The following is a 27403-nucleotide window of genomic DNA, read 5'->3' on the forward strand; positions in this document are numbered from 1 at the left end:
ACGCCGCAGTACCGGAAGTAGAAGGGCGGAACCGGAAGTTGGAGGGTGGGCAGGAGGCTGGACGGTCATGAGTGTTTCCGGCTTCACAGGACTGGAGGTAGATAAAGGCTTGAACTGGTGTGTGGCCCTTCCTTCTTTGCTATGATTGTGGAGGGGCTTTCCTTGGAACGCAACGGCCAAAATGAGATACAGGACGCGCCTGGACAGTGGCATAAACTTTAATAAAAAGACGGATCCAATTGCCAAGAGCCGCCACGTCCCCTGCTCCAGCGGCTGTCCAGGCCTGCCTGTCTCCGCGCAGGAGGAGGGGCTTCCCCTTGGCAATCTTGTGATGGCGACAGCCCGGTTCCTTGGGCACTTGGCTCCTCTGGGAAAGGGGCTCCGTGTCGCCGTGTAGCTTTCAGTCCTGGGCCATACCCAAGGTTCAGACCCAGCACCTAGCGATAAGCCCAAGCTAAGGCTTGAGGAGCAGAGATGAGTACATGGCTGGCTTTGGCTCCTCTTCATCTTTTAGTCTTTGGCGATCCCAAAATCATCTTAGGGTGTTGAGGAATTCTTGGTGACTGTGTTATGCGTTATGCAGAGTTCCTGGCCGGGGCTTTTCAAACTCTAAGTTAATGACAGTCCTTCATTTAGCAAAGATTGAAGGACCTTTGCCCCCTTGGAAACCTGATTCTCCAGGAGAAGTAGAGATCCCTCCTGCTTTTACCTGTGCTGACTGATGTTGAGGGGTGCACTGGAATGCTGCAGCACGGGTGCAGAGGCAGTGCAGAGGGCGAGATCCCGAGTCTTGGCTGCTCTGTGTTCAGAGTTTACCACGGAGGGCAAGGTGCCTTCAGTCCATGTATCACATGCCACTCTTTCCGGTTGCAGAAGATAGCCCTGCTTTGGGGTTAAAGTGGGTGACACTGATCCTGCCAGGGCTTGGTTTATGGCTTCTAGCCTTCTGCTGGCTTGGCCTTCTGTAGTAGAAACATGGATCCCGCTGAGTTGGTACTCACAGAATAGACTTGCTCACCTCTTTTCCAACTGTGGCCCAATTATCAACACAGAGGAATGGCATCCCGTGCTTCCCTCCAGGATCTTTACCACCCCGTATTGTAATTAGTATGTCTACTTGTTCACTTCCCTGTTTTTTCCCTTTTATTGAGTGTTGGGACTGTATGCCATTTCTATCACCAGGGGCTAGTACATAGAAGTAAATACATGGGGTTCACTACCTCCCCCATTCCCACATGCTGCAAGTGCTAAATTATATTTTGGGAGCATCCCATCTGTATATTTGCTAGCGGGAATTTACACAGTCCAAGTGACCAAAGCTGGTTTTGTATACTTACGACTAGTGAGCCTGACTCTGGCACTGGAAAAACAGCGCCTCCCAGATTTCTTCATTGACAATGAACAGGAGTGGAAGGCTGCTGTATCTCCTATCCACTTGAAGTTCTTGAGCTGCAGTTGGCACCAGGAATGATGTGGAATTGCGACATTCATGCTTGGCAGTGGCCCTGTGATCCTGGGGATCAATTCATGGGGCCGAACTGGATGCAGTAAATGAGGAGGGCCCTGCTCTGTGGCAGCCCTTCTCAGGAGCAACAATGGGACCAGACTCACAGATTGCAGTTCTTGACTGCCTGGCCCGTCCTGGTGAAATCTAGGCTAGAGGAGAAGAGCAGCCCCTTACCACATTTCTTTGTGAGGCTGGTGTGTTGGAAGAAATAGGTAACTGAAAAAATCTCTTCTAGGCCATAACCACTATTTAACCAGTTACTCCTTTGGGATTCAACAAAAACATAGGACCCAACAGGTTTGCAACTAGCCCAGGGAATAGTGAATGCGGCAACTGTTTTGTTGGCCCAAGACTGTCTACTTATCTCCCATTAGAGCCAGGGAACTGGCAGTGCTATGTAGAAAATTACACAGAAGCCACTGAGAGTGGTGGCCTTGTTATTTGTCAGTCATGAGTTTGGGGTTACTGTGAGACAGGATTTTAGAGAGCAAGTCTCATAAGTGAGAAGGTTGGGAGCTGCACATTGCTGGATGTCATACCTAAAACAAGGGAGCTTGGGAACAGATGCAAAAGGAACCAAAAGACCCTCTCCCAAGGCTCAGTGTACTCTGCTTGCCCAGGCTCCACTCACAGATACCATCACATAAGCCTCCTTTGGTATGACCACCACCATGTGTTGGTACCACAGCCCTTGTTCCCTTGTTCTCTAGGAGGCTTCGTAGGGACCCTCACCCGAAACTCATGAAGCTTTGTCTGGCCCCGGCTGGGGTGCAGCATGCGAGTGAGCTGCTGTACAATACCCAGGCTTCGGATGAGATTTTCCCTTTGTAGCAGGGCCTTCATCCGCTCCAGCTCCTCTGCTTCCACAATTTCTTGAGGCTGCATGGTGTCCAGTTGTACTGGTAGCAGCTACAAGATACATGAGAGATAAATGCAGAATCCCCAAGGATGAGTCCAAAACCATCAGTAAGGATGGCTGTAGGACCCCTGCCCACTCTTTTTTTTTTATTTTTATTTATTTATTTTTATTTTAGAGTATTACAGGGGTACAAATGTTTTGGTTACATAAATTGCTTTTGTATAGTTGGAATCAAAGTTATAAGTGTGCCCGTCACCCAGATAGCGTGCATTGTACCTATTAGGTGTGAATTTACCCATCCCCTTCTCCCCCCTCCCAATTGCTTGATTTCCAATGGGTTTTATTTCTATATCTGCACATAAGTGTTGTTTGATTAGTTCCAATTTAATGGTGAATACTTGTGGTGTTTGTTTTTCCATTCTTGTACTTCACTTAGAAGAATGGTCTCCAGTTCCATCAGGTTAATACCAGAGGAATTAGTCTACTAGGTTTTTTATGGATAAGTAGTACTCCACGGTATACATATATCGCATTTTATTAATCCACTAATGTATTGATGGGCACGTGGATTGTTTCCACATCTTTGCACTTGTGAATTGTGCTGCTATAAACATTTGGGTGCAGGTGTATTTTTTATAAAATCCCCTTTTTTCCTTTGGGTAAATACCCAGTAGTGAGATTGCTGATCAAATGGTAGGTCTACTTTTAGTTCTTTGAGGTATCTCCATACTATAATACTTTCTTTCCATAGAGGTTGTACTAGTTTGCAGTTCTACCAACAGTGTATAAGTGTTCCTATCTCTACATTCACACCAGCATTTGTTGTTTTGGGATTTTTTGATAAAAGCCATTCTCACAGGAGTTAGGTGATATCTCATTGTGGATTTGATTTGCATTTCCCTGATGATTAGAGACATTGAATTTTTTCATATGTTTGTTGGCTATTATTCTATCTTCTTTTGAAAAGTTTCTGATCATGTCTTTTGCCCACTTTTTAAAGGGGTTGTTTGAGTTTTTCTTGTTGATTTGCTTGAGTTCTTTGTAGATTCTGGTTATCAGCCTTTTATCAGATGTATAGCATGCAAATATTTTCTTCCATTCTGTAGATTGTCTATTCACTCTATTGATTGTTTCCTTGGCTGTGCAAAGGCTTTTAAATTTGAACAGGTCCCATTTATTTATTTTCGTTGTTGCTGTGATTGCTTTTGGGGTCTTCTTCATAAATTCTTTGCCTAGGCTGATGTCTATAAGAGTTTTTCCAACATTTCCTTCAAGAATTCTTATAGTTTCATGTCTTAGGTTTAAGTCAGTTATCCATTGTGAATTAATTTTTGTGAGTGGTGAGAGGTGCAAGTCCTGTTTCAGTCTTAAACATGTGCCTATTCAATTTTCCCAGCACCATTTACTCAATAGGGATTCTTTTCCCCAACGTATGCTTTTTTCTGCTTTGTCAAAGATCAGTTGGCAGTATGAGGATGGTTTTATATCTGGGTTCTCTGTTCTGATCCATTGGTCTATGTCTCTGTTCTTGTGCCAGTACCATGCTGTTTTGGTTACGATAGCTTTGTAGTATAGCTTGAGTCTGGTAAAGTGATGCTGCTGATTTGTTCTTTTTGCTTAAGGTTGCCTTCACTATTCGTTCTCTTTTCTAGTTCCATACAAAGTGTAGAATTATTTTTTCTAGATCTGTGCAAAATGATCTTGGTATTTTAATGGTGATTGCATTGAATCTGTAAATCACTTTGGGTAATATAGACATTTTAACAATGTTGATTCTGCCAATCCATAAGCATGATATTTTTTTCCATTTATTTATGTCCTCTACGATTTTCTTCTTCACTGTTTCTTAGTTCTCCCTGTAGAGGTCTTTCACCTTCTTGGTTAAATATATTCCTAGCTATTTTATTTTCTTTGTTGCTATGGTGAAAGGTATTGAGTCTTTGATTTGATTCTCAGCTTGACTGTTGTTGGTGTATAAAAATGTTACTGATTTGTGCACATTGATTTTGTAACCTGAGACTTTGCTGAACTTATTTATCAATTCCAGGGCTGTCTTGGCAGAATCTTTGGGGTTTTCTAGATATAAGACCATATCATCAGCAAAGAGCAATAGTTTGACCTCTTCTTTCCCTATTTGGATACCTTTGATTTCTTTCTCTTGTCTGATTGCTCTGACTAGGACTTCTAGCATTATGTTGTATAGGAGTGGTAACAATGGGCAACCTTATCTGGTTCCAGTTCTAAGCGGGAATGTTCTCAATTTTTCCCCACTCAGTATGATGTTGGCTGTGGGTTTGTTATATATGGCTTTTTACATTTTGAGATATATTCCATCTATGCCTATTTTGTTAAGCGTTCTTATCATAAAAGGGTGCTGAATTTTGTGAAATGCTTTTTCTGCATCTATTGAGAGGATCATATGGTCTTTGTTTTTGCTTCTATTTATGTGGTGAATCAAATTTATAGATTTGCATATGTTCAACCATCCCTTGCATCTCTGGGATGAAGCCCACCTGGTCATGGTGGATTATTTTTTTGATGTGCAGCTGAATTCAGTTTGCTAGGATTTTATTGAGAATTTTTGAATCTATGTTCATAAGGGATATTTATCTGTAGGTTTCTTTTTTGTTGTTTTTGTATCCTTTCCTGGCTTTGGTATTAGGCTGCTATTGGCTTTGCAGAACAAGTTGGGGAAGATTCCTTCCTTCTCGATGTTATGAAATAATTTCTGCAGGATAGGTACCAGTTCTTTGTATGTCTGGTAAAATTCAGCTGAGAAACCATCTGGTATGGGACTGTTTTTTGTTGGAAGATTTTTTTATTGCTGCTTCAATTTTGTTACTTGACACAGGTCTGTTCAGGAGTTCTATTTCTTCCTGATTTAGCTTAAGGAGGTTGTGTATTTCCAGGAATTTGTTCATTTCCTCAACGTTTTCCAGTGTATATGCATAGAGATTTTTGTTGTATTGAGAGGTGATACTTTGTATTTCCATGGTATCAGTTGTAATTATCTCCTTTTCTATTTCTGATTGAGCTTATTAGGGTCCTTTCATTTCTGTCTCTGGTTAATCTAGTGAGAGGCCTGTCCATTTTGTTTATCTTTCAAAGGACCAACTTTTAGTTTCATTAATCTTCTATGTAATTCTTTCATAATCAATTGCATTTAGTTCTGGCTCTGCTCATTTAGTTATCTCTTTTCTTCTGCTGAGTTTGGGACTGGTTTGCTCTTTTTCCAATTCTTTGAGACGACTCATTAGATTGTTGATATGTGATCTTTCTGTATTTTGGACATAGGCATTTAAGACTATGAATTTTTCTCTTAAGGCTGCTTTTGCAGAATCCCATGGAGTTTGGTAATTTGTGTACCCTTTGTCAATTAGTTTGAAGAATCTTTTGATTTCCATCTTAATTTCCTCCTTGATCCAATACTCATTCAGCAGTTGGTTCTTTAATTTGCACGACTTTATGTAGGATTCAGTATTTCTGTTGGAATTGATTTCTGATTTTATTCCTCTATGGTCTGAGAAGATACATGGTATAATTTCTATTTTTTTATTTGTTGAGACACGTTTTGTGGCCTAGGATGTGATCAACCTTAGAGAATGTTCTTGGAGCTGATAAGAAGAACATATATTCAGAAGTTTTGGGGTAGAATGTTCTGTAAATGTCTGTTAGGCCAATTTATTCTATAGTCCTGTTTAAGTCCATTGTTCCTTTGTTTATTCTCTGTTTGGAGGATCTGTCCCATTCTGTCACTGGCGTGTTAAAGTCTCTGGCTTTACAATGCTGCTGTTTATCAATTTTTTTAGATCAAGGAGGATTTGCTTTATGAATCTGGGCACACCTGTGTTATGTGCATAGATATTTACGATTGTTATGTCTTCTTGTTGAATTGTTCCCATCACCATTATGTAATGACCATCTTTGTCTTTCTTTACTTTTGTAGATTTGAAGTCTATGTTATTTGATATGAGAATGGCTACACCAGCTTTCTTTTGGTTTCTATTTGCATGGAATATTGTTTTTCATCCCTTCACCTTGAGTCTGAATGAGTTCTTGTGAGTTAGATGTGTTTTCTGGAGACACCAGACACTTGGCTTGTATTTTTTTATCCATTCATCCAGCCTATGTCTCTTGAGTGGGGAGTTCAAGCCATTACAGATTTATTGAAAGAATTGATAAGTGGGGTGGATTTCTGTCCATCCTGTTACATAGAACTTTATTGCTTTGTTTTACCTCTTGAGCCATTGTAGTATCTGGGCTCTGACCTTTAGCTTTTGGATGGTTTTACACTGGTGGGTGTCTATTGTGCTGATCAGTATATAATGCAGATTTGAGTACTTTCTGTAGAGCCGGTCTGGTGTTGACAAATTCCCTCAGTGTTTGCTTCTCTGAGAAAGTATTTATTTCTCCCTCATATAAGAAACTTAGTTTTGCAGGATACGAAATTCTAGGCTGGCCATTATTCTGTTTGAGAAGACTGAGAATGGGGCCCCAGTCATCTTCTGGCTTGTAAGGTCTCAGTTGAGAAGTCTGCAGTTAGTCTGATGGGTTTTCCTTTGTAAGTTACCTGATGTTTTTGCCTTATGGTTTGTAGGAGTTCCCCTTTTGTGTTAACTTTGACCAGTCTGATGATTATATGTCATGGTGATCACCTCTTGGTGATGAATCTCCCAGGAATCCATTGTGCTTCCAGTACCTGATGTCCAGATTTCTAGCAAGACCTGAGAAATTTTCCTCAAGTATTCCCTCAAATAGGTTTTCCAGCCCTTGTGTATTTTCTTCTTCACCTTCAGGGATGCCTATAATTCTTATGTTAGTCTTCCTTACATAATCTCATATTTCTAGTAGGCTTTGTTTGTTCCTCTTATTTCTGTTCTTTCTCTTTGACTGACTTGTTTAATTCAAAGGTGTGTCATCTCCTTGCTCTGAGATTATTTCTTCTGCCTAATCCAGTTTACTCTTAAGGCTTTCCACAGTGTTTTAGCTCTGCTTGATTTTTTTTTGTAATAATTTGATTTCTTTACTGAACTTTTCATTCATTTCCTGCATTGTTTTTGTGGATTTATGTTGGGTTTCTATTTTCTCTTGTATTTCATTGAGCTTCCTTACAATTCATATTCAAAATTCTTTATCAGTCATTTCAATATTCTTGTTTTGGTTGGTTTCCACTGGTACGGAGTTATTGTTTTCTTTTGGGCATGTCCTTTTACTCTGATTTTTCATGTATCAGGAGAACTTTCACTGATTCCTTCTCATCTGGAGCATCTTTGGCTTCTTATTTTTGTATTTTCTTTTGATTAGATAATGGCACTCCCAGTTTAATCTCTGAGATAGTGGGTGGTGCTTGTGGGTGAGACTCAACTACACCCCATATGATTGAGTCAGTAAATGCTGTAAAAGGAGTGCAAATTGACCTCCCTGTCAGTAGGTGGTGTTTGCTGGAAGGAACAAGCTGCAGTGTTATTTTGGGGGACCACTGCCCACTCTACCTTCATCCCTTCCCTGACCCTAGGGTAAGGTTCCCTTTGCTGTCCATTCTCTCACCTCCTGTTCCAAAAGGTCAGATTGAATTTACTGATTAGGAACTCATCTCTCTCTTGTGCAGGGGGAGGAGAGGACAGCAGAGATTCCCTTCTCTAGTAGTCCTAACCCATTTCCTGCAGAAAGATAAGAGCCACAAAACTTCTGACACCTCTTTTTCCCGGTTCCGTTTCCTGTAAGCCAAGTGGATGGAAGGGCCCTGAAGCCCTGCCCTGGATCGGCTCTTCTCCCCAGCTGATTCACCCTGGTTCTGGTCCTTGTTGTCCTTTCGCCTCTTAGTGCCTGAGGTCTCCTGCTGTTCTTGCTTAAGGCGGATCTCTTCCAGTTGCTGCCTGACAAGACACAGTGGCTTCAGACACTGGAGAAATTATGTTGGGGAGAAGAGAGGTGAGGGAAAATGGGGACAGGGAAAAAGTAGGAAGTTATGATCTGTTCTTGGGACTGGTGGAAGAGGAATGAGGGGGAAGATGGTAAAGAGTCATTAAGAGTCTCAGCAGTCTCCAACTTTTTTGGCACCAGGGATCAGTTACATGGAAGATAATTTGTCTATGGACTGGGTGCAGTGGGGAGGCAGCGCTCAGGTGGTGATGTGAGCAATGGGGAGTGGCTGTAAATACAGGTAAAGCTTCACTCACTCGCTGGCTGCTCACCTCCTACTGTGCAGCCAGGGGGAGGGGGGCTTGGGAACTCTAGAAGAGTCCTATAGAGTTTACATCTCCAATGCTCTTTCCTCAGATGCCTGGCTTCCTCTCCCACTTCTGGGGAGCAATGCACCTTCAGGATTTGCCCCCACCCATGTGAACAGAGGAGCACGCCAGGCAAAGTACCTGGCACACTCCTCTCTGGCCTTGGAAGCAGCAGTCTCCTGGAAGAGGGAGCCAATGTGCTTGAAGAAGGGTGCATACTTCCCTGTGTCAGGCCCAGGGTAGATCCTCCGGTATCCCCCCAGGTGGGAATCCTCATATTGTTCCTGGTCCAGCATTGCTGCATGAGATGACTCAGTTTGTTCTCGCCTGTGGAAACCAAGCTCAGGGTGAGTCAGAGGAGGGCTGTGAGAATGTTAGTAGGGTAAGGACAGCTGGCTAAGGCTTTGAGACACTCCTGCTGGCTTCTGGGCCTCCCGGGCCCCTGCCCACATGGGAAAGCTGCCAAGCCCATCTTTGGCCAGCCCCACATATGTGTAGCCATGAAATTAGGCCTGAGTTCCAGAAATCTGATTTTCATCAAGTACAGAGGGGTTCACTTATAAGCTAGCATTCCAAGTTATCACAATATGTTAGGTTTCTGATTATAAGAGTAATATATATTTATTACAGGAAACTTAGAAGAGCAAAAAGAAAATTAAACTTCTCATAATCTTACTATGCAATTAGCATATTGGTTATGAGTGTGGGCTCTAGGGTAGGACCTCCTGAGTTTGAATCTTGACTTTGCCACTTACTAGCTCATGTATGTGTTCGTTCTTTCTTTCTGTCTTTTTTTTTTTTTTTTGAGACAGAGTCTCGTTCTGTTGCCCGGGCTAGAGTGAGTGCCGTGGCGTCAGCCTAGCTCATAGCAACCTCAAACTCCTGGGCTTAAGCGATCCTCCTGCCTCAGCCTCCTGAGTAGTTGGGACTACAGGCATGTGCCACCATGCCCGGCTAATTTTTTCTATATATATTTTTAGTTGGCCAGATAATTTCTTTCTAGTTTTTTTTAGTAGAGATGGGGTCTCACTTATGCTCAGGCTGCTCTTGAACTCCTGACCTTGAGCGATCCACCTGCCTCAGCCTCCCAGAATGCTAGGATTACAGGCGTGAGCCACTGCGCCCGGCCCCTATCTTTCTGTCTTTCTTTGAATGAAAATAATATTGATCATACAACAATATTTTTAAATGACTGCCTGTTATTCTATTGTATGATTATACTTTTGTTTATTTAGTCCAATTCCGTTCAACCATTTTTCCCCATTGAAAGATGATTCATAACACTCAGGTGCACAGTCCAATCTCATGAGAATACCCAGGGTATTGACAGTTAAATACTTCACTCCCATTCATCACACAAACATTTGAGTGCCTACTGTGTGCCAGGCCCTAAGGCTATCTTGGGGAGTTGAATACAGCCTGCCCCTGCCTAGTGGACTGCAAGTGGGGAAGAGTGATGTGATTATAGGAATAACCATAAATCTACTCAAATTCATTTTTATGTATCATTAATAAATTATAATTGTAGTATCAGTAACCAATTACCATGTTTGTAACCCATTTTACAATGAAAACAACAATGGGTAACCAACACTGATTTTAACAATTCCCTATTATTGAATGACTAAACTGTTTTCTGTGTTTCTTTATTACAAAATTTCTCAGGAACCGGTTTCTAGAAGAGCTTTGGTAAAAAAACAAAACCACAGAAAGCTCCTTTGGTTCCAATATGAGAATGGCTCTAAAATACATTGCTAAGCAGGGTGCAAGAGAGTGTAAATGTTATGCAACTGTCTGGGTAGAAAAGGGAGAAAAATATTTTGTATAAATACATATATGTGCATTAAATGCTTGTGAAAGTATACACATGACACTAGGAGCGTTGATTGGCTCCAGGAAGGAAAACTGGGTAGCTGGACAACGGTAGACAAGACTATATTCACTGTATCTTTTACACTTTGAATATATTATCTTTGATATGTGATGTGTTATCTGTGCAAAAAAGGTTTTTAATAGCAAACAGCCCCAGGCTGCCTTCTCCTTCTAGAGAAGGACTTTTCCTCTCAGGAAAGTGATAATAAGGAAGAACTGGCTGGGCGCTCGCACCTGTAATCCCAGCACTGTGGGAGGCCAAGGTGGGAGGATTGCTTGAGGTCAGGAGTTTGAGGCCAGCCTGAGCAAGAGTGAGACCCCCGCCCCCTATCTCTCAAAAATAGAAAAATTAGCTGGGCGTGGTGGCATACACCTGTAGTCCTAGCTACTTGGGAGGCTGAGGTAGGAGGATTACATGAGCCCAGGAGTTCAAAGCTGCAGTGAGCTATGATGACACCACTGCACTCTAGTCCAGGTGACAGAGTAAGACCCTGTCTCAAAAAAAAAAAAAAAAAAAAGAACGAAAGAAATACATGTCAGACACCCAGCGCACCTGGCTTCTCGTGGCTGGTGGTGGAACTGGAAAAGCCGCTCCTTGACTCGCCGCTTGTCCTCCTCTATCACCTTCCTTTTGTCACAGCCCCGGAGGTTGATAAGGGTCATGGCATCACAGAGAAGTGCATCCTTTACCTCTCGATCAAGGCTTGAGTCCGTGGTGAAGCTTGGAGAGTGGTTTACCTGCCAGGAGGAGTCATTATCCACCCCCCTCCTAGACCCCCTGAGCAGGTGGTAGTCTCTAAGAGGCCTAACTAGAGTGTCTAGGAGAGACATCCCCTCCTGTGGCCTCAGCCAAGGAGGCTGGATGCTCCACAGGACTCTGCCATAGAGATTCCTCCCATTCACAGAATGGTGAGAGTAAATCAAACAGCCTGCTCTGCAGATATGGTGTCCCTAAAGGCAAGGCTTACATTATGAACACTGGGATCCAAAATCTGGATTCCTATGATAGAGAAACCACCAAGATTTGACTCAGCAGGTCAAAAGCAAAGAGATCTTACACCTTCTTCTGGTTCACACCCATGCCAGGGCTTCCACGTCCCCCATTCTCTGTTCCACCCCCTGAGTGCACTCCTATCCCAAGTGTCCTGGACTTTGGTTTTGCAAAGCCTAGGAGATAATCCTCACCTCCAGCAGCCAGGGCTTCAGCTTGTGGTCCAGCAAGACGTCAAAACCAAGGATCTCAAAACAGGCACATGTACCTCCACTCAGATATTGGGGAAAACAGGTTCGGTAATTGTGGCGAAGAATAGAATGGGCTGAGATGATGGTTTTGATGATGATGTCCTCGATGTCCCCCCACAGCTCTTGGGGGTCGTAGCTGTGCTCTCGTAGCCAGGTGTTGAGTGTTGACAGCTTCCTGTGAGGCCCAGTGCTCAGAGGAAGGCCAGTTTCTATGCCAGTGGGGCCCGGCTGCAGGCAGGAGGCTCCCTAACACCCTAATTCCATGTCTGGGCCCCTGGGCTTTAAAGATCTATTAGCATCTTGGAGCAGGGATTAGTGATCAGGGTGGAGTTTGGGGCTGCACTTAGAGCACCAAAGTGCAGACACAGGACAAGGGTCTATAAAGGCTGAGTTTTCCTGGGCAATCGGCCTCCCAAGAGCCAGCTCAGCTTCATGGGCTGTTGAGACTGTGGGGCTAAGGGGCAGAGGAAGCAGGAGAAAACAGAGTAGGGAGTACCTCTTACTGCCCACAGCATCATCCCGGACAAAATTCTCATTGTGTTTGTTGATAGCATAGTTGGTCAGGTGCATGCAGACATTATCCTGTGAAGAGAGTGGCCCTGTGGTCTCAGGCTGCTCCTATGCAGCCCTCCTCTCCAGCCCTTCATTGCCTTTTAATTGCCCGCCCCTCCCCAGGATTGCCCGTCTCCTGTCCCTCTTCACCCGACTGTCCTTCTGTCAGATCCTGAGGAAAAGGGTGTGTTGGGTTCCTCTGGGGGATGGCTTTTTTGTTGCTGTTGTTAGAGACGGGATCTCTCTCTGTAACCCCAGCTGGAGTGCCATGGCCAGATCATAGCTCACTGCAGCCTTGAACTCCTGGGCTCAAGCCATCCTCCTGCCTCGGCCTCCCAAGTAGCTGGGACTACAGGTGTGCATCACCACACCCAGCTACCTTTTTATTTTCTGTAGAGATGGGGTTTTGCTATGTTGCCCAGGCTAGTCTTGAACTTCTGGGCTCAAGTGATCCTCCCACCTTGGCCTTCCAGAGTGCTGGGAATACAGGAGTGAGCCACTGTGCCCAGGCCCCCCCGCTTTTTTTAGAAGCGGGGTCTCACTATATTGCCAGGCTAGATTCAAATTCAAGCAATTGTCCTGAGTAGTTGGGACCATAGTCACGGGCCATGGGCTAGGTGATGATCTTTTCTCAGTCACCACCCACCAAATGCTCTCCTGACAGCCAGGTGCTGCAGCTCTCACTGGCTCCACTCCTTGTTCTTGGGTGACAATGACAAGCCTCTCTACCCGGTTTCTCTGCAGAACCTCAGCACTTGTGGCAGTGGAAGAGGAGAGGGTGCTGCCCTGCCCCTTACCAGGTTGCTGTGGCTGGGCTCCACGTAGGGCATGGTGGCAAACCGGGCCAGGCCCTCCTCATACACGAAGATCCGAAGAGGGTCACAGGACGTGATCAGGACGTAGATTCGCATATCAAACTTGAAGCCGTCGATGAGGAAGGGCTGAGAGCGTGCAAACCCGTGAGGGAATAATAACAACACTTTTGAAATGCTTACTGTGTGCCAGACGCTGTTGTAAGTGCGTCAAACACATAACAACTCATTGAATTTTCACAACAACCAGGTAAAGTGGTTCACTGCTATTATTCCCTCTTAACGAGGGAGGAAACAGGCACAGAAAGGGCAAGAAATTTGCCCAAGGTCACGTATCTGGGAAGCAGAAAAGCTGAGATTCAAACCCTGGCAGGCTGGCTCTGAACCATGGCTCCTACTGCCTCCAAGGTACTGGGACAGCAGAAAGGGTAGGAGCCTAAAACTGGCTTCCTCCCAGTGCTAGGGCTGGGGGGATGCTGGGCCTGAGCCATCCTTCACCTTGGAAATGTACTGCTGGCAGATCATATGCTCTCCTGGCTTGATCTCCCGGGGATTTCGGGTGATGAAGATGCCACGTCCCTGACAGCCACTGTCTGGCTTGCAGATATAAGTGCGGGTTTTTCGCTGACGACCGTAGGACTGGAAGTCCCCGTAGCTATGTGCAGAGAGGGGCTGGTCAGGTTTCTGTGCATCATGGCTGTCCCAGGGCCCCATGGAGAGCTTCCTGCTACCTAGTCCATGCTCTTCCTGGGGCACTCAGTCTCAGACCCTCTTTTCTTTGACCAGCTAAAACTATCGTTCCACTTCCATCCCTCTGAGACATTCCTAGGTCACAAGACCAGAACTGGAGGGAACTCAGAGAGCGGACCCTTTCCTCCCCGCAGTATCTCGGCACGGCACGGGGAAGCCAGGCTCACTCACTCTGCGGGCAGGCACCAGGTGCGGGGGAAGATGTTGTACTCCGTGGGGTAGAGTTTCTGCATGCGGTTCAGGTTCCGAGCCAGCAGATCTTTGCGGCAGATTTCTGTCATGCCGGGGAAGTGGTTGATTTTCTGAAACAGAGCCAGCTGGTTATACTACTCCCTAGAGTGAGTGGCAGTTCCTAGGGCCTGGGCAGCCCAGGAAGCAGAGGAGAGGCCTGGGAAGGCGGAGGGAGAGGTCACAGTGGAGGGAAGCACTGTTCCCGGTAGCCTGACGGTGAGAGTAGGAAGATTCCCTAAGGCACGCGAGAAACCCTTCCGTGGCCTCTACCCCACACACATCCACACCGAGGTCAGCAAATGAGGGGCAGCGAGAAGGGTGTGCGCCAGCCGGGACTTGGGCCTTCCAGCCACCTTCTAACATCCCTCTCACCTCTAGGACCAGTCCTAAAACAATCGTTGATGCAGGAGAGCACAAGCAAATAATGAGAAGAAAACATTTCCCAAGAGACAAAAAAGGGAAAAGAAAACTAGGAACTGGCCCCAGGGAGTGCAGGGCCATGGTGCCTGCCAGAGGCCCCTCCGCTGTCCTCTGTCCCCTGATGGCTGAAGTGCTCTATCCTGGCGCTCCCAACCACTGGCTGACTAGCAGTGTGAATTTGAACCTCGGTATCCTCCTCTTCCTTTTTTTTTTTTTTGTCTCCCTGCCTTCTTAACAAAGGGCTATCTGTGCTCGGGGCTGTTCTTGAGGGTTTCCTGAGGTGACAGTGTAAAAGTGCTCAGCACAGTAAGCCCTCAGTGAGTGCTGCTAAGTATCTTCATCCTCATCTTCCAAATGCCCTGTGTGCCTCTTCTCTGAAGCTTCTTGAATACTTCTAGCACTTTCTCTCTTGGGCACCTCTCCCAAGACTAGCTGTGGGACAGGTTACAGTCTCCTCAACTCCCTCCTTCCTGACTTCCCCCTAAAATAAGCCTGCATACGCCTTTAAATTATTTTATTGCTAATCACCACAAACACCCAATTAGAGGACAATAAAAATAAAAAGCAGTTACATTCTTCTTGTAGAGCCTGGTCTATCTGTCCGGACTTGCTGGCTGCCAGGCAGGCCCCCCACACTGTCTCTTAATGCATGTGCAACGCCCAGCCAAGCTGCTTACAAGGCTGGTCACTCCACTGGCCCTGCCATGAGCTCTGAAGCTGCCTCCCAGTCTTGTCCCCAAGATGGGCTCACCCACCCTAGAGAGGCCCCGCTAGACATAGATGCCACCAAGCAGAGAACAAATGATGAGAGAGGATGTCTCACCAAACACTTCCTTCAGATAACGAACTCCAGAGACCCAAGAGGAGAATATTTCTTTTGGAAAAGAAGACCCTGGGGGTGGTCTTTCCTGTCTGCACAGGGTACAGCCACAAAGAGTAGCAGTGTCGGGCGCCTAGGTGAGGGGGTGGGAGTAGTCATGGCAGGGCCTCAGCCCCTTTAGGCACTTAGGCCAGGAGATTGGTACCTGAAACCTCTTCATGTCCATGACTCGTTCCAGCGAGACAGAGTAGTCTGTCCAGTACACCGTCCACTCTTCATCCTCCCCCACCTCCTTCAAGCCACACATTTGCGCTGCCCGACGCACTGTAGAGACAAGGGGGTCAGTGGTGCCAGCCTGGGCACCAGCAACAAGCCCTGGACCTGGATAGCTGGGTCAGGGAAGGGACAGACCTGACTGGGGAGCAGGTTGAAGAAGGAGGTAGTTCTCACCCCAGCTCTTCACTTTGGTTACTGTGTGGCAATTCCAAGTTTGCAGGGCTGCCAGGGCCCTTCCAAAATGTAAGGCAGAGGAAACTAGAGCCTGGCTGTCTGCTTTTGTCAGTCCTGTCGCTCAGTCAGGACTGTTTATGGCCTGGAGGGCTGACCAGGTGGGTGGGGGTCACACTGGCACCTCACACTCTCGGTGCTCCCATGCACAGATGCCAGACAGGATATGAGGGAAAGAAGGAGACGGCTGACCCAGCTGGCAAGTTTTTTTAAAAAATTGCTGAAGCCCCTTCAAAACTTCCTTGAAAAAACTATTTTAACCTTGTCTCATCGCTGGTAAAATCTGGGATGGGTGGGGCAATGTGGCTGTCGGATATTTTTTTTATTGTTAGCTAACTGTGGAGATACCCTCCCTGCCACTGAGACACCTGGAACAGCAGTGTCTCAGCTGCCGGTAGCGGAGCCCGAGGACACCCAGGAAGCTCAGTACAGGTTATAGGCCGGCGCCAGCCTGACAAGATGCAGGGGCTGGGAGCCCGAGTGCAGGTCCGCCCCCAGAGGAAGAGCAACAGCCGTGCACAAACCCTCCTGTGCACAACAGCGTGAGTGACGGGCTGGGTGCTTACCACTCTCATACTTGCAGTTGGTCAGGTTGATGGCCAGGGGTCTGGAATGGAGGAATAGCATAAATCAGGCAGACAGGAAGGGAAGGGCACGCACTGTAGAAGAGATATCCAGCAAATTCACAACACATTTGAAATTCCAAACTGAGCCAGCCCAAATGGTTTTGAACTTTGTTTTTGATGTATCAAAAGGTTAATGTTGGCCGGGCGCAGTGGCTCACGCCTGTAATCCTAGCACTGTGGGAGGCCGAGGCGGCTGGATTGCTCCAGGTCAGGAGTTCGAGACGAGCCTCAGCAAGAGCAAGACCCCGTCTCTACTAAAAAATAGAAAGAAATTATCTGGCCAACTAAAATATATATACAGAAAAAAATTAGCCGGGCATGGTGGCGCATGCCTGTAGTTCCAGCTACTCGGGAGGCTGAGGCAGTAGGATCACTTAAGCCCAGGAGTTTGAGGTTGCTGTGAGCTAGGCTGACGCCATGGCATTCACTCTAGCCTGGGCAACAGAGCGAGACTCTGTCTCAAAAAAAAAAAAAAAAAAAAGGTTAATGTTGATCCAGCATTTCTTCTCCTCTCTCAAGGCCTAAAGGGAAGACCGTAGATCCCAGACCCCAAGTGCTAAAGTGAGGCCTGGGGGTGACTCCCTGGAGCCTTACAGGTGAGGGGATTCAGGGAATGGTTACCTGTGTTTCCGCCTTCTCTTTCTCTTCCCAACTTCTAAGTCATCTGTGTCAGTTGGGGCTATGATTTTCTTGGCTATAATGGATAAGGGAACCCCATTCTCAAATGTCTTACAGTCAGCCTTTGGGAATGCCTGCTGTGAAGGCTTAGAAGGGGTGGTAGCTTCCTCTTTAACATACTCCTCCTCAGATTCCTCTTCCTCAACATAGTCTTCCTCCGATTCGCTGGTCTTACAGGTACTCGGTTCCATCCTCTTAGATTCTGAGGCGAGGTGGGTAGGAATGAAGTACATATCAGACCTCCCTCCAGGCTTAGGAAAGCCTGCAGGAATCCACCCGAAAGACCTGAATTAGTGGTATTATAAGGGAATGGTGCCGCCCCTTCAGAACAAAACAATTCCATTGCAGAATGGGATGTTTCCAAGTAGGTAGGGGGTGGGTGGGATGCCTGTGGGATGTAGATTCCCTGATAAGCCCCAATCATCCAGGATCACGATGGCTCATACAGCACACGGGGGTGCATTCGGGATTTGGATACAGCCGGGAGAGGCCATGACCATGGCTTTTTTTGTTCCTGAATGGGAAGGAGGGTGGCTGGGAGCGCTGGGGTGACCTTTGCTTTAAAACATAGCTGAGAGGCCGGGCGCGGTGGCTCAGGCCTGCAATCCCAGCACTCTGGGAGGCCGAGGCGGGCGGATTGTTTGAGCTCAGGAGTTCGAGACCAGGCTGAGCAAGAGCAAGACCTGGTCTCTACTAAAAATAGAAAGAAATTAGTCAGGCAACTAAAAATAGAAAAAATTAGCCGGGGCGTGGTGGCTCGCGCCTGTAGTCCCAGCGACTCGGGAGGCTGAGGCAGGAGGATCGCTTGAGCCCCGGAGTTGGAGGTTGCTGTGAGCTAGGCTGATGCCACGGCACTCTAGCTCCGGCAGCAGAGCGAGACTCTGTCTCAATAATAAAAATAAAATAAAATAAAATATAGCTGAAGCCCAAAGGTCCCCTAGACTGGCCTTTCCCCGTCCCAGGACTCAGAGTCTCCAAGTGTACATCCCGGGCTGGGCACCCGGTGGGTAAGACCCCTTGGGCTCTGACGGCGAACACTGCCCACCCGAGGTTCCGAGGAGAGCTGAGGGCCTGCAGGGTCCGCCCCTAGCGGCCTGGGGCAGAATTCAGCCGGTCGCTCATGTCCGCCCTTTGCCCGGTTCCCGTTCTCCCCGGGCGTTGCTCGGCGTCCGGGACCGCCTCCTTGTTTCTCAGAACTGGCTGTCCCCGGCGATCGCCAGGGGGAGCCCGCTCCCCCGCGGGGTCACTGCTAGCTCAGAGATCCCGGCGGCGGCGGCGCCCACTTAAGCAAGCTAGCTGCCGCCGCCGCTGTCGTCGCCGTGGACACGAGGGCGCTCCCCCCCAACTGGAGAAGCGTTCTGGGGGCGGAGCCTTCCCGGGAACCACACCCACTTGGGCGCCGGCCGAGGCCATCTTGGGCGGGGCCGTCGGGGCTCGCTCTACGGAGTCGTTGGTGTCGGCGCCGGGGAACCCTTGGCCTGGAAGCCGGCTTCTTCCGGTGCATCATGGGACTTGTAGTCCTCCCGCTTCGAAGCCAGTCCTCAACTCTCGCACCCACCCCCATACTGCCCTGAACCCTCGGGCCAAGGAATTTGACCAAGCCTATGTTCGGGACAAATAACTGTTTGCCTTTCCTCACTTTTTTAGTAACCGTGCCGTGAGCACAGTGTCTCCACTCGAGAGGGACAGCCGTAAGACCACGTGCCTTCCAAGGTTGCCCCCTTAAGTGGGCTGAGACAGCTCCATTAGCTAAGAAACAGCAAAACCACCTTATCTCAGTGCGCCTTCACTGTCGCCTCCTCTTCCCGACATCATCATTGTCTGACTTCTGCTCGCCACCTCCATGCAACTCAGCCCAACTTGTCACTCTAAAATTATCCGGTGTGGCCAAATCCAGAGGACACAAGATTTTTCGATCCTTTAAAAAAGATATGGACATTTTCTAACTCAGACTTCTTGATCTTTCTTCAGCATATGATACTCTAATATGAAATGCTCCTCCTGGAAATGCTCTTGATTTCCAGAACATTCATTGTTCTCATCGTGTCGACAGATATTAGTGTTCCAGCACTGTTTTTGGACCTGAACTATCAATTCTTGCCTAAATTGCCACCATTCAGCAACTTCTTTTTTTTGAGACAGAGTCTCACTCTGTTGCCCAGGCTAGAGTGCCATGGCGTCAGCCTAGCTCACAGCAACTTCAAACTCCTGGGCTCAAGCGATCCTACTGCTTCAGCCTCCTGAGTAGCTTTTTTCTATATGCTTTTAGTTGTCCAGCTAATTTTCTTTCTATTTTTAGTAGAGACAGGGTCTTGCTCTTGCTCAGGCTGGTCTAACTCCTGAGCTCAAACAATCCACCCACCTCGGCCTCCCAGAGTGCTAGGATTACAGGTGTGAGCCACCACGCCCAGCCTCAGCAACTTCTTAATTGGATTCCCTGATTATATTCTTTACTCCATTCACCCTCCCCACTGAAGCTTGAGTGCTCTTCCTTAAAATTCAAATCTGCTGCTCTGCAATTTAGTATTCTTCCAGGTTTCCCATTAGGTCAAGTCCAAAGCCCCTTAGCATATGAGGCCCTGCATCTAGAGGCAAGCCAAGAGGTGGGAGGCCCTTGGCTGGTGGCATTTCCTTCTAATATGCTCAAAGTCCAGGCCTCTGAGTACAAGGGTCTCTATGTGTTCCATGCTCAAGGTTAGAAAAAGCTTCAGACCGAATTCCTTTCTTGGAGTATGTAAATGGCTGAGAAGTACCATCATAAAGAAAATCCACTTGACTTTTTCTATCCTTTTTATGGAAAAAACTTATTTGGGCCAGGGAAGGCTTTCCTCTAAGTGTTAGTCATGGGGAGAAACTGGGAAAATCCTGGTATCTGACTCATCACCTTGGACACCACTTTGCTCTAATGGTCATCTGAACTTCCTTCAGAGAGCATGTCAGTGAAATAAAGTGTTATTGGTGCTTGTATGTGCAAAAGCTTGCAGAAAGAAGCATTAGGCTAAAATTACTACAATTGCCAAAAACATAAGGGTGGCCAACAATTTCTGATAAAATGTTAAACATTTAACTTATAAAATGGGTTATGGCACATAGGCAAAGTGGCTCACATCTGTAATCCCAGCACTTTGGGAGGCTGTGGCAGGAGGATCTTTTGAACCCAGAAGTTCGAGACCAGCCAGGACAACACAGCAAGCTAGACCTCATCTCTAAAAAAATAAATGAATAAAAAAAAACTAGCTGGGCACGGTGGTGCACACCTGCAGTCCCAGCTACTCCCAAGGCTGAGGTGGGAGAACTGCTTGAGTCCGGGAGTTCAGGGTTATAGTGAGCTATGATCGCTGCCACTGTACTCCAGCTGGGGAGACAGAGTGAGGCCCTTTCTATAAAATAAATAAATAAATAAAAGGGTTATGGGCATATATTCTGCTTTATCCCAATGAGACTTGGTAACGTCTTCTGGGATATAAAACCTCTGACTAAAACTCTAAATTTAGTTTCATACAGGCCTGGGCATAGGGAGCCGACTAAGGCAGAGCCAAGGCCCACATTTTGGGAGATGGAAGAGCTAACACCTCTGCTGGGAGAGTCTGCTCAGCCAGTGGCTGGCACCCAACTCTGTGAACCCGCTTTGACCCCCACCCTGTGAGCAGAGACTCTTGTTCCCTCGGGATGTTTGGGGCAGGAGTGGTGGCAATGATCATCTCTGTTGCGAGCTAGACCCAAGATTTCTTTTACTTCTGTACAACAATCAAGACAGCACAAAGGAAAATGGGATTTAACAAATAAGTACTCTCTTAGAACAGCATCTATTGACTGGTTCCTCTGGAACCACTATGGAAATCTCTAGAATAACAGGGCAGAACCAAACAGTGAAATAGAAAAATAATTCCCAGATTGACTCAGATGCAGGTGGAGGAGCAAGGCTAGATTTGGTGAGAGCCTACAGCAAGGGGAGCTTGTGAACTCTCATGGGAGCCGCTGACCAGAGAGCAGTTACAAGTACACACTGTCCCAGCTCAGCTTCTGGCATCTGCCTGTGCTACGGTCCTGACTCCAGCTGTCTGACCTTGGACAAGGTATTAAATCTGTCAGCCTCCACCTCTTCATTTGTTAAATGGGGGTAGCAAGAGGACCTGCACCTGGAAAGTTGTGAGGACACCTTGTTTTCACACGAGAGGATGTATGTGAAGAGCATTCAACTCAGTGTTGGGGGCTGGAGGAAAGTTCAAGGTGGCCAGGGAGGTGAGACCTGGGCATTTGGATGGAGCAGGGCTGAACGTAAGGGAGGGATGCAGACATAAAAATCAGTGGTGGACAAAGGGAGAAAAAGCAGAGAGGCTGAGAACAGGGGAAGTGGCAACTCAACGCTAGAGGCACATGAACTATCACTTCGCTAACATTTGCTCCCAAAGGCAAAGTCCACATCGAAAGTCAAGAATGTGTAACTCTTGCACACACTCCCTTTTTAACATCCCTGGGGCTTGTTTAGAAGAAAGGTGAGAAGCAGCAGATACATCCATGAAGGCTCACTCATTAGATGTATTCCAAGGTTTCTCTCCTTTAAAGGGACCATTTATTTCTTTATCCTTCCCCTTAGGCTGAGATCGCTAGTCATGAAAACAAATGCCCAAATGACCCTGATGAATGGCCCTCTGGAAAGGGACTCATCAGTTAGAAAATAAATATATGCAGGATTACTGCTCTTCCTGGGACATCAGGGCCACGAGTGCTGCCTGTACCTCTTCTGCCTGGGCTGGGGGCAGCAGACAGTCCTGAATGAGGGCCACGGCAGCCGCCTCTGTCAGGCTGCTGAAGTCCTGGGATGTCTTGACTGGGAGGTGCCCTGCCAGCTCACATAGGGCAACATTGAAAGCCTCACCTTCCTTCATCCCAAAGCTGGACTTCCGGGCCCAAAGAATTACTCGGACCCCTGTGAGGGCTGAGGAAGGTGATGTCTTTCCAGGTGGGGCTCCCCGGGTCACAAACAAGTTATGTGCAATCTCATGGTCAGTCAGATAGTCAGTGGCCCGACATACCTTGCTTATCAAGGCTTCCAAGTCAGGCCCTGGCCCACTAGTGTAAAACAGAAAGCCGGGAGCTGGGAGGGCCCGGACTAGATGCAAATGGCTCTCAGGGTCCAGGGGCTCACTTGGCGCCCCCTCCACAGGCAGCCTGTGGGCCAGGTAATAGCCATGCAGGTGGAGGTGGTTCACAGAGGCTAAGCCGCCCAGGCTGTTGAAGCCGACACGGAAGCCTGGGTGCAAGCTCAGCAGCACGGCCTCAACCCCGGCCCGCAGCACACCCGGCAGCAGGCGCTGGGGGAGCCCACGGGCAGGCTCAGGTACCAGCAGCACGTGGCCCAATTCTAGGGGGCTGACATTGATCACCACGAGGATGTCCTCTTGCTGGAGAGCACTGGGGAGATCCGGCTCCCGGTGCAAACGGAAGAGGACTTCTCCGGGCCGGATCTTGTTGAAGTTAAACTGTTCAGGGTCAAATGCCTGCCTCACGCTCTTGATGTTCTGGGGGCGCCTTCTCTGCACACCACGCTCCACATTCAGCTGAGCCACAAAACCCACAGCACCAGGGAGGGTGCGGGTCTGCAGGTCCCCCAGGCAGTAGCGAAACAGCCCCAGCTCTACGCGCTGCCTCCAGGCAGAGCAGAGTGCAGAGTCAAAGCGAGACAGTGGCAGCGTGTCCAGGATGCCGGGTGCTTTCCTCAGCCACTGAATCCCTTCCACCACGAGATCCTTCTGCCCATAGACAAAGTCAGGAATGCCTTGCCCTTCCCAGTCCTTGCTGTTTGGTGGTAGCAAATAGGAAGATTCATTCGAATCATGTGGAAGAGCCATGCAGCTGACCTTAAACAATTATAAGAGATAAAAATACATGATAGTAACCTGCTTCCAAAGAGTTTTATTTTCAAATAACCCTTTACTTTTTGTATATACGTCCTTGGTAAAATGTTTATGAAACAAAGAATTCTATATGTTTTTGAATTAAAAATATAAATCAGCTATTTTTTTTCTTTGTAAAAGTTATAAATACTGCTTGAGTAAACTTTTTTTTTTGAGACAGAATTTCCCTCTGTTGCCCAGGCTAGAGTGCCGTGGCGTCAGCCTAGCTCACAGCAACCTCTGACTCCTGGGCTCAAGCAATCCTCCTGGCTCAGCCTCTCGAGTAGCTGGCACTACAGGCGTGTGCCACGATGCCCAGCTAATCATCTAATTTTTTCTATTTTTGGTAGAGATGGTGTCTCGCTCTTGCTCATGCTGGTCTCAAACTCCTGATGTCAAGCAATCCTCCCACCTCAGCCTCCCAGAGCACTAGGATTACAGGTGTGAGTCACTGTGCCTGGCCAAGTAAACTTTTTTATTGGAGAGAAAAAAAGATAAAATACAACTCTTGTTCCAATGTCCAGGAAAAAAATTATGATTTATATTTAACCTCATTTTCTTATACAGGTGGGTCTTGATTTTTTTAGCCAATCTTTAACTGTTGTTCATACAGGCTGTAGCTAGTTTCATTCTATTATACACAATGTGGCAATAAACATCCTATATACTCATTGTGGCACACCATGTTTTTATTTTCCTTTTATTTAAAAAAATTTTTTTCTTTTATATGAAGGGGTGGGGAGTTGTGAGGAGGGGTGTTCAGTTGCCTTGTTTGTGTTGAGACACAGTCTTATTCTGTCACCTTGGGTAAAGTGCAGTGACGTCATTGTAGCTCATGCAACCTCCAACTCCTGGGCTCTAAGCGATCCTCTTGCCTCAGCCTCCTGGGTAGTTGGGAATACAGGCTCGGGCTGCCATGCCTGGCTAATTTTTGTATTTTTAGTAGAGACAGGGTCTTGATCTTGCTCAGGCTGGTCTTGAACTCCTGGCCTCAAGCAATCCTCCTGCCTCGGCTTCCCAAAGTGCTAGGATTACAGGTGCGAAGCACTGCGCCTAGCCTTAAAATATTTTTTAAAGTGGATCTCAAAAAGGACTTCAGAATTCAACAATTTGCTATGTACCTGAGCTATACCTAAGACAGTATTCACTTACTCTCTCATTCATTCATTCATTCATTCAGGGTCAATGCCCACCTCATGCCCATCTTGATGTTCTGGGGACACCTCTTCTGTATACCTTGCTCTATATTCAGCTGAGCTACAAAACCCAAGGATTTCTGAAGTAACTACTGGGCATGAGGCAATGAGGACATAATGGCAATAAAGGCAAACAAGGTCCCTATCCTTATGGAAGTTTCATTCTCGTGGTAGAGTCAGACCATAAATAAGAATAAACAGGTTAAGTGCCGCGAGGATGACAGCATTTTGCGGGAAATAACCAAGTGATACAATACGGGGTCACTAAGAGGTAGGATCCACATATCCTACTTCAATACGAGGGTCGGGCAGGGCTCTCTGAGATGATAGCTGAGCTAGGACACAAAGAACGAGAAGAAGCCGGCAATGGAGAGCTGAGGAAAGTGTATTCCAGGCAGACAGAACTGAAAGTCCAAGGCCCTGAGTCAGACAAGTGCTTTGCCTGTGCAAGGAAAGGAGGTCAGTGTTGCTAGTGCAGGATATGAGGGGGAGAGGGCCCAAGACCAGGCTGGAGAGGAAGACAGGGGCCAGGTGAACTGCAGGGCCTCAGGCATCATGGCCATGAGCTTGGATTTTATTCCAAATGGAATAAGACATCACTGGCAGGTCCTAAGCAGAAGAATCATCTACTGTTTTATAAACCTTTTCCTAACTGCTGTGTGGAAAATGGGTTGTGGGAAGCAAAGGGGAAGCACAGAGACCATTTAGGTGGCCATTCTGGTGGCAAAGTGAGAGAGATGAGGATGACTGGGGTGGCAGGGATGGCAACAGAGGTAGAGAGGAACAGGGGATTTAGGTCACGTTTTAGAGGCCAAACCAACAGGGCCTGCTGACGTGTTGGCTATGGGCATTATAGGAAAGAGAAGAACTGGGAAAGTCTGGCTTCAGGAACTGGGTAGATTGTGGTGGTGTTTACAGAGATGGGGAAGCTGGGGAGGAGGGCTGGGAATAGGTTGACTAGAAGCGGGAAATCAAGAGTTCAATTTTGATTATTGACTTTGAGATGCAGCTGAGCATCCAAGAAGAGAAGTGGTGTAGGCAGCTGGAGAGTCAAGCCTGAGGTCCAGGGTAAGGTCTGGGTTAGATACAATGTGGAAGTCAACAGTAACATTTAAAGCCAGGGGTCAGGACCAACGACTCAGGACCAAGATAACACCAAAGTGCTAAAAATATGAGTAAAGATAGGTCAGACATGGTGGCTCACACCTATAATCTGGGAGGCCAAGGTATAAGGATCGCTTGAGCTCGGGAGTTCGGGACCAGCCTGAGCAAGAGCAAGACTCCGTCTCTACTAAAAATAGAAAAAAAATTAGCCAAGCATGGTAGCTTGAGCCTGTAGTTCCAGCTACTCAGGAGGCTGAGGCAGGAGGATTGCTTGAGTCCAGGAGTGGGAGCTTGCAGTGAGCTATGTTGATGTCACTGCATTCTAGCCAGGGGTGACAGAGCAAGATTCTGTCTCAAAAAAACAAAACAAACAAACAAAAAATAAAATGAATCCACAAATCCAAGAGTTGGTACTTTTGACAAAAATGTTACCAATAACAAAACCTTTCAAGAATCTATCAAAGAAGCAAAACAAAATAATTTTACAAGTAGCACTAGAAGATATTTTTAAAGGTATATCAGCAACTCAGTTTTATCACTGTATCAAGAATTGATCAAGTGCAGGAAGATCAAGATGCTACCAGATTCACCAGGGACTACTAGATGATTCAGACCACCTATTTAATAATTTACAATGAGAAACATGCCAAATGTCATAAAATGTTCTTGTTGGCTGGTCAGTATAGTCCCTCCTCTATACAAAATCTCCCAGGAAGCAAAATGAAAATCATAAAGTTGTTCAGTGAAGAAGGGTTCAGAGACAAGTGAGGTGGCTGGGAGACCTAGATCACAGCTGGTTACTATGGCAGAAAGCTAATTTCCCTATCTTCACTATGAAGAGATACTGATTACCATGCAGTCCAGGTATTGACCTTGGCTAGCCAGCACTTCCTCTCCTCAGTCTAGTAGTCTTGCATAGCTCTGCAGCCTCCACTTCATGGAGTGGACTATTTCTACAGTGGTGAAACCTGTATGTTAATACAGTGAATTTTACTAGATACATGCTGTCAAGGAGAAGCACTGGGTACTCTTAGAGTGTAAAGTAGATTCCTAATCTAGTGTAGGGAGTCAGGAAAGCCTTCCCCGAGGATAAGATAGAAGAGGAACAGAGAGCCCATAGTGGCCCAAACACAGACAGCCAACAGGAGAGGGCAGAGAGGAGGAAGTCCAGTTAGAGGGCCAGGATTTGGGTTTTTAAGGATTTAATGGTTTTAAACTGAGGCTGACATACTCAGATTTAGACTTTACAAAGATCAGCAAGTAGAATGAATTGGAAGAAGTATCAATAATTAATCCCACCTCTGCTTCCTCCTCCTCCTCCCAATAGCTTGGAATCCTCACCTTTTGGAGTAATATAGGTTCATTTATTCATCATGCATCAGATAAGTATTTATTGAGAGCCTACTATGTGTCAAGCATTGTCCTACAGGTTAAGAGGGGACTAGGGCAAACAGGTCAGCCTTGGTTCCTACAGTCCGGAGCACGCAGTCTGGAGATGGAGTGGGGTAAAAGGGTAGCTGGAATGATGAGAACAGCAGTGGGGAGCCTTGAAAAGTGCTTTGGACTGGACAGACCGCTTTCTAAATCTCTGAGCCCGGACAAGCCACTAAAACCTCTGGACTTACGTATTTCCACCTTTGTAAAATAGGAACCTACCTTGCCAGGGTGGTTGCAAGAATCGAAGTAACTATGCACAGTGCTCGACATCCAGTGGGTCCTCAGTAAACAGCTTAAGGAGGCAGCAAGTTTACAGTTACTTCTGGAAGAGGTGGCATGGGGGCTGCAAAAAGTGCGGCCAGTGCCCGGTGATAATGTCTAGCAAAGCCCTCACTTGGCAGAGGGGAAGCCGACCGCCCCTAGCCGCTCAGCGAGAAACCCTGGCTCCAGGGACTTCCCAGAAGCTCCTTACGGGACCCCGCCCAGGGCTGTCGCCGCCACCACCTACTGCAGGTGAAGCGGATGCACCGCGCGACTTTCCATTAGCCACAACCGGGACCATCCTAAGGTTACGACGCCCTGAGCGCATGCGCAGCCTGCACGCACGCACGCGGCGTGGCCCGCCCCCTACACCCCGAGATGGGGCCGTGAGGCCTGGGCTCC

The 27403-nt window shown here is 47.1% G+C and overlaps 2 protein-coding genes and 1 long non-coding RNA gene across 6 annotated transcripts; 1 reads left to right on the forward strand and 2 right to left on the reverse strand.

Moving 5' to 3' along the window:
• Positions 1 to 15043, forward strand: LOC123645123. Of its 2 annotated transcripts, XR_006737413.1 has the most exons (4): positions 51 to 117; positions 8646 to 8943; positions 13007 to 13324; positions 14434 to 15043. It is a non-coding gene; the product is annotated as an uncharacterized LOC123645123 (long non-coding RNA). The 2 variants fall into 2 exon arrangements; XR_006737414.1 differs by lacking the exon at positions 14434 to 15043 and having other exon boundaries at positions 1 to 97; positions 13007 to 13211.
• TTLL13 (tubulin tyrosine ligase like 13) lies at positions 203 to 27018 on the reverse strand. Of its 3 annotated transcripts, XM_045561690.1 has the most exons (17): positions 26960 to 27018; positions 18876 to 19024; positions 17050 to 17308; positions 16369 to 16409; positions 15501 to 15619; positions 13996 to 14126; positions 13573 to 13729; positions 13060 to 13203; positions 12207 to 12292; positions 11654 to 11885; positions 11022 to 11206; positions 8738 to 8923; positions 8062 to 8242; positions 2240 to 2416; positions 1338 to 1656; positions 710 to 962; positions 586 to 609 (listed from the first exon to the last, which is right to left on the reverse strand). In XM_045561690.1, exons 3-17 carry the CDS (start codon positions 17295 to 17297, stop codon positions 603 to 605), a joined length of 2466 nt encoding a protein of 821 aa, XP_045417646.1. In that variant the 5' UTR covers positions 17298 to 17308; positions 18876 to 19024; positions 26960 to 27018; the 3' UTR covers positions 586 to 602. The 3 variants fall into 3 exon arrangements, with proteins under 3 accessions (XP_045417647.1, XP_045417646.1, XP_045417648.1); XM_045561691.1 differs by having other exon boundaries at positions 203 to 962; XM_045561692.1 differs by lacking the exon at positions 586 to 609 and having other exon boundaries at positions 870 to 962; positions 1338 to 1513.
• On the reverse strand, positions 21645 to 27289 carry GDPGP1 (GDP-D-glucose phosphorylase 1). Its single transcript, XM_045561693.1, has 2 exons — positions 26960 to 27289; positions 21645 to 22967 (listed from the first exon to the last, which is right to left on the reverse strand). Exons 1-2 carry the CDS (start codon positions 27008 to 27010, stop codon positions 21801 to 21803), a joined length of 1218 nt encoding a protein of 405 aa, XP_045417649.1. The 5' UTR covers positions 27011 to 27289; the 3' UTR covers positions 21645 to 21800.
• Positions 27290 to 27403: the final 114 nt, after the last annotated feature.

The sequence above is a fragment of the Lemur catta genome, chromosome 9, assembly GCF_020740605.2.
Source record: "Lemur catta isolate mLemCat1 chromosome 9, mLemCat1.pri, whole genome shotgun sequence".
Classification (NCBI taxonomy): domain Eukaryota; kingdom Metazoa; phylum Chordata; class Mammalia; order Primates; family Lemuridae; genus Lemur; species Lemur catta.

Coding starts and splice junctions, on each gene's coding strand:
- TTLL13 (XM_045561690.1), bottom strand. CDS start 17,297: ATGGAACCGAGTACCTGTAAGACCAGCGAATCGGAGGAAGACTATGTT. Junction 8,243..8,737: donor GCCAGAGAGGAGTGTGCCAG/GTACTTTGCCTG, acceptor GTGTCTTGTCAG/GCAGCAACTGGAAGAGATCC. Junction 1,657..2,239: donor CAAAGCTTCATGAGTTTCGG/GTGAGGGTCCCT, acceptor CTTCTCCTCTAG/CCTAGATTTCACCAGGACGG.
- GDPGP1 (XM_045561693.1), bottom strand. CDS start 27,010: ATGTCGAGCACTGTGCATAGTTACTTCGATTCTTGCAACCACCCTGGC. Junction 22,968..26,959: donor CTTGCAACCACCCTGGCAAG/GTAGGTTCCTAT, acceptor TAATTGTTTAAG/GTCAGCTGCATGGCTCTTCC.